The sequence below is a fragment of the Gloeophyllum trabeum genome (genome assembly GCF_000344685.1).
Source record: "Gloeophyllum trabeum ATCC 11539 unplaced genomic scaffold GLOTRscaffold_00015, whole genome shotgun sequence".
Classification (NCBI taxonomy): domain Eukaryota; kingdom Fungi; phylum Basidiomycota; class Agaricomycetes; order Gloeophyllales; family Gloeophyllaceae; genus Gloeophyllum; species Gloeophyllum trabeum.
The window spans coordinates 8,137-13,881 of NW_006920424.1; the positions used below are offsets into that span (position 1 = coordinate 8,137).

The 5,745-nt window shown below is 51.4% G+C and overlaps 1 protein-coding gene across 1 annotated transcript; it reads left to right on the top strand.

The window, feature by feature from the left end:
- Positions 1–420: 420 nt before the first annotated feature.
- On the top strand, positions 421–1,233 carry GLOTRDRAFT_15733 (uncharacterized protein; the record flags this gene model as incomplete). The annotated part of the gene is made up of 1 exon (XM_007871662.1): positions 421–1,233. A coding segment is annotated over one exon (813 nt), but the record flags the coding sequence as incomplete, so codon positions are not given.
- Positions 1,234–5,745: the final 4,512 nt, after the last annotated feature.

Sequence of the window (5,745 nt, forward strand, 5' to 3'; positions counted from 1 at the left end):
CAGCTCTGCTGCCTAATGACAAGGGGTCGTTTATACGAGCTTTACCAGTAGCTACAGCATCCAACCAATACAGGTGAGTTGTGTAGGGCGCACTGTGCGTGCTGCTGCCTCCATAACTCTTCATCAGGTTATGAGCCCAAATAGGCAGCTTGCGTCTGCGCGGTAACTCGCTGCAGCGCGTTGCGCCTCGCTCACCTGTGCATCGCCCTATGCGCCCTCACAGGCTGCAGTGTGGCTTGATGCGTGATCATCGCCGTAGGCGCTGTTATCAGCAGCCATCAGGCTTGATGATCGATCCTGGGGTAACTCCCTAATGGAGCCAACAGCATGGAGCAGTGCGCCCTTATCGGGCTGCATAGCTTCGCTGATACTGATGAGATCTCAATACAGATTTCAGATCTCTCAATCGCTCCTCAAACAATGTCGAACAATCTGATCGCCGTTGTCCCCGTCCTCGACGGCTCGAACTGGTCGCTCTGGTCCCAGCAGATGAAGGCGTACCTCATGTCCCAAGGCCTTTGGGGACACTGTGACGGTACAATTATTATGCCTGACCCTGTCGTAACCACCTACAAGGACGGCAGCACCAGTGAAGATACCTCTGCACGAGACGCCTGGAGACTGAATGATACCAAGACCATTGGTACAATTCGTCTTCGATGCTCCCCTGCCGTTGCCACCCTTATTCAAGACAAGACAACGGCTATAGAAACCTGGAAGGAGCTCAATTTCACGTATGGTATCTCATCTCTTGCCTCCATCTATAACGAACTGCGTGGGGCGTTAACTACCAGGATCCCAGCCGACCAACATCCCGCTCCCGCCTTTGCCAAGATCACCAAGCATTTTAACGCTTTGGCTTCTGAGAGCCAGACCCTCCCTAACTGTCTCCAGGGATTGATCTGTCTCAATGCGCTCCCTCCTCGGTATGACTCCCTCGTTCAAGTCTTAGTCCAGGGATCGACATCGACTATGGACATTGACAAAGTCCGGGAGGCTGTCGTCACTGCCTGGGAGCAATCCCAGAACAAGAAGACAACACAGCTAGGTGCGCACAAGATCTCGGCGGTGAAGCGTAAGCCGGGCGATCCCTCCTTTTCTTCGCAGCAGCAGCAGCGCCCTCAGGGCAGCAGCAGCAATGCGCGAGATGGGAAGAGGCGCCCTTATCGCGGCAAGCGCGCAGGCAAGAAGCGTCAAGGGCAAAACCACGATCACCACCATGCCCACAACGTCTTGATCGCCTCGACCGTCTCCCTTCCTCCTCCGACTATCGCTCACGTCCTCGACATCGCGCCTACCGGCAGCAAGACTCGGACGGTCAAAGAGCAAGGTCCATTCCACCCGCCTCCTTCGGCGGATACCAGTCACTACAACAACAAGAGGATCAAGAAAGCCTTCAAGCTCGCGTGGGACCTTGACATAAGTCCCACCAAAGAGGACATCAAGGTCTTGGACGCTCTTGTCGGGCAAGTCGACCCGGACCCGGATGTCGACATGGAGGATGCCGACTCTGTCGCCTCCAGCCGCGCGTCCAAGCGCGCTCGCTTTGAAGGAGTCGCTCGCGCGGATGACGCTGCGGACAGCGACCACGATGACAATCAGTCTATCAACTGGGGTAGTGACAAGGACCAGGGGGAGACTGTCAGTCTCGGCGACGAGGAAGACCTGGACCGCACTATCGCAGAGGCTGCTGGCTTCGACCAGAATGCCTTTATCAACGAGCACTACTCGTACGTGCTATCTTCCCCTTTACAGGACTCCACTGACGCACCATCACAGTTAGGGCAGCGTAGTGTAGATCTTAACTTGAGTCCTGTAACGCTGGCTTTAATATATTGCACTCATGCGCAAACTTATGCTGCGTGTGCAAAATGTAAGGGGAAAGATAAGGCACAACAGGGTAATACCTGGATCCTCGACTCGGGGGCCTCTCGACATTTCACTTATGACATGAGTGATTTTATCGACTTTGAGGAATTTAAGCAACCTGCGACCGCGTCTACCGCGAATGGGTTTGCTCGAATACTCGGGTTTGGTACGACTGTCCTGAATTATTATATCAAGGACGTTGGGAACATAACCACTCGGTTATTTCCAGTTTACTATATACCTGACCTGAATATTCGCCTCATGTCACTTGGAGTCTTACTCCAGGATAAGCTAAAAGTGTCTGGTAATGACCGACACATAAGTCTATATGAAAAGGGATTGCGCGAACCTTTATTCAGGTTTTTACCGCGGCAGCCCGGCGACACTATCTACAGTGTCAGTACAATTCCTGCACCGGATGCGTACTCTATATTCCCAACGATCTATGCGGTCGATTATGGGATTATGCACCGTCGCCTGGGACACCCCTCTAAGGAAGTCCTGCGGCAAGCTAGGGAACACACTAAAGGTTTCCCCACCAACCTGGAGTTTCCATCGGAAGACCCAGTATGCCCTGGATGTGCGGAAGGGAAGATGCCTTCTAAGACTTTCCCGCCATCCACTCTACGGGCAAAAGAACCGTTTGAGTTAATTCATTCAGATCTTAAGTCATTCCCCGTAGACTCCTACCACAAGTATCGGTACACAATCGTCTTCTTTGACGATTACACCTCCTATGGATGGGTCATGCATATGCGCTCCAAGGGTGCTGCAATTGCTAAGACTCGTCAATTCCTAGCCTACGTACAAAATCAATATGGCAGGAAAATTAAGGAGTGGATGTCCGATGCAGGGGGAGAGTATAAATCTGATGCATTTATCGAGATGCTCAGAGATGAGGGCATAAAAATCCGACAGAGCGCACCTTATGCGCACCAACAGAATGGTCGCGCTGAGCGCTTTATTCGGACTATAATGGACAAAGCGCAGTCAATGCGGCTAGAGTCCTGCTCACCTCCATCTTGGTGGGAATTTGCAGTAGACCATGCTGTTCACGTCTACAACCGGACCCCTTTGAAGCGCCATCAATGGCTGACTCCTTATGAGGTCCTGAACAAAGAAGCTCCCGACATCAAGCACTTACGTGTCTTTGGATACGGAGCGTATGTCTACCTGCCTAAGGAAACCAGACCCAATAAGTTATCGCCTAAAGCTGAGCTGATGACTTATATTGGTGTCGCTGATGGCGGCCATGGCTTCAAGTTCATGCGTGCCAATAATAGTATAGTCACTCAGCCTACTGCGCTGTTTGACGAAGCTATGTTCCCTAAATGCCCTAATACAAAGCGACGGGCAAGCACTAGGCTGCAAAGTGCGCCTAAACCAGCTGACAGTCAACCAGACAATTCTGATGATGACTGGATCACCGATGACGATGAGCCAGACTCACGTCCTCCTCCTAAATCCCAAAAGGGGCCAGGCCAGGATCGTGACGACGAACCTGTGCAGCCTGAGGCGCGAGAGCCTGAGAACCCGCCTTCTCCACCTCCGGGGGATCCCACGCCACAAGATGAGCCGCGGAGACCGGTGAGAGAAAGGAAACCAGTAACTCGCCCGGGTGATATCTACGGTGAATCGCGGAATCCCGTAGAAACCTATCGCGAGATTGAGTCAGACAAGAAGTGGAAGGATTTAGTTGGCGAAAAATCTAAGACGTCTCGCACAGCTCGCCAGTCCAAGCAGAAGCAACAGGTTCCCGGACCTAGCTCTGCCCCTCCACCTCGCGACCCTCCTGCTCAATCCCCGGGTGCTTCGCATGAGCCAGTCGCTCCTGAAGCCTCTGACCAGCGGTCTGAACATGACGCTGATGAGTTACTTCTGGCACAGCTATGCCGGGAAGGGGGAGTACCATTGATTAATTACCTGCTTCTGAAGGCTATTTCGCCCGAGGCAGATGATCCAGACACGTCCAATGTCAGAGAATGGACGTACCGCGATATCCTTCGCTTACCACCAGAAAAGCAGAAGGAATGGAGAGCTGCTTGCCACGAAGAATTGGATGCACTTCGTCGGTGCAGAGTCTTCGACTTGGTTGACCGCCCTAAAGGGCGTAAAGTCATCAAATGTCGCTGGGTATTTGACGTCAAATCAGATGGACGTCGTAAAGCGAGATTAGTCGCTAAAGGCTTCTCGCAGGTTGAAGGTATAGACTTCGACCAAATATTCTCACCAGTTGTGCGCTTTGAGACAGTGCGCCTTATGCTTGCGCTAGCAGCGCTTGAGGACTGGCACATATCTGGACTCGATGTGCGCAATGCCTATCTTTATGGCAAACTGGATGAGGAAATTTATATGGAACAACCTGAAGGCTTCGCCGTAAAAGGCCAGGAGCACAAGGTTTGTAGACTGCGCCGTGCACTCTATGGACTTAAGCAAGCGGGGCTTGCCTGGTGGCGCACACTTGCTGAGTCTTTGGAGAAATTAGGCTGCAAACGTCTAACTACCGATGCTGGCATCTTCTTATTTAAGAAGGATGGCCGCATGGTTATTATTGTCGTCTATGTTGACGATGCCTTGTTCTTTGGCAAAGACAAGTCTCTCGTGACAGATATTAAGTCACGATTCATGAAGAAGTGGGAATGCAGGGACCTTGGCGATGTCAAGGAATTCCTATGCATGCGCATTACAAGGCAAGGCCGAGAGATTCATCTCGATCAGATCGCCTACCTTGATAAAGTGCTGCAGCATTGTGGCATGCAGAATGCAAAATCTGCGCCAACTCCTCTCCCTGCAGGCTATCGACCTGAGCCTCACAATGGCCCGGTCAATCCTACTCTTCGTAGCCGGTTCCAAACTGTGATCAGTTCCTTGCTCTATATTATGCTCGGAACTCGACCAGACATCAGCTATGCAGTTACCAAGTTAGCGCAATTTTCTGCTAATCCATCACAAGCCCATTTAGATAAAGCGCTGTATATCTGCCGCTATCTAATCGGGACTCGAAATTACACACTAGCTTTTGATGGCGCTAGTGGACTTGGTATTACTGCGTGCACTGATTCGGACTGGGCATCAGACCCCAGTACCAGGAAGTCCCAAACCGGCTACTTCCTTAAATTAGCCAATGGCATATTCAGTTGGCAGTCGAGAGCGCAGAAAACTGTTGCGCTATCCTCCACTGAAGCCGAGTACATGGCGCTCAGTGATTGTAGCCGCCAATGTGTATGGGTTAGGCAACTCTTTGATGAGTTAGGCTACCAACTCGGCCCCATTCCTATTTGCGGTGACAACCAAGGATCTATATTCCTTGCATCTAATCCAGTCACCGAGCGAAGGTCTAAACATATTGACATTCGCTATCACTATATCAGGGAAGTCATCGAGCAGAAGAAAGTTGAAGTATTCTACATCGATGGCGAGAATAACCCTGCAGACATGTTCACTAAGAACTTAGGACATGTCAAGTTCCTGCGCTTCAGAGCGCAACTTGGACTTAGGTTCTACAAGTAATCTAAGTCAGCCCAACGCTTGCATGCGCGATTATCCGCGGCATTTAGCGAGGGGGAGTGTTGAACCAGGCGCTGACTTAGCTGCCAGGTTCTACAGCGTACCAGAACGTACCGGAACCCTCTGGAATATTCTGGTATATTCCATTATTGTACAAGGCACGGAGCTCATGTGGGTCAGTGACATCATAGGTGGAGCGCAGTAGGATTATAGATGTTCCGCGTAGCTTAGTCAGCCTATGGGCCACAGTGTATATAAACCCTGCAGCTCTGCTGCCTAATGACAAGGGGTCGTTTATACGAGCTTTACCAGTAGCTACAGCATCCAACCAATACAGGTGAGTTGTGTGGGCGCACTGTGCGTGCTGCT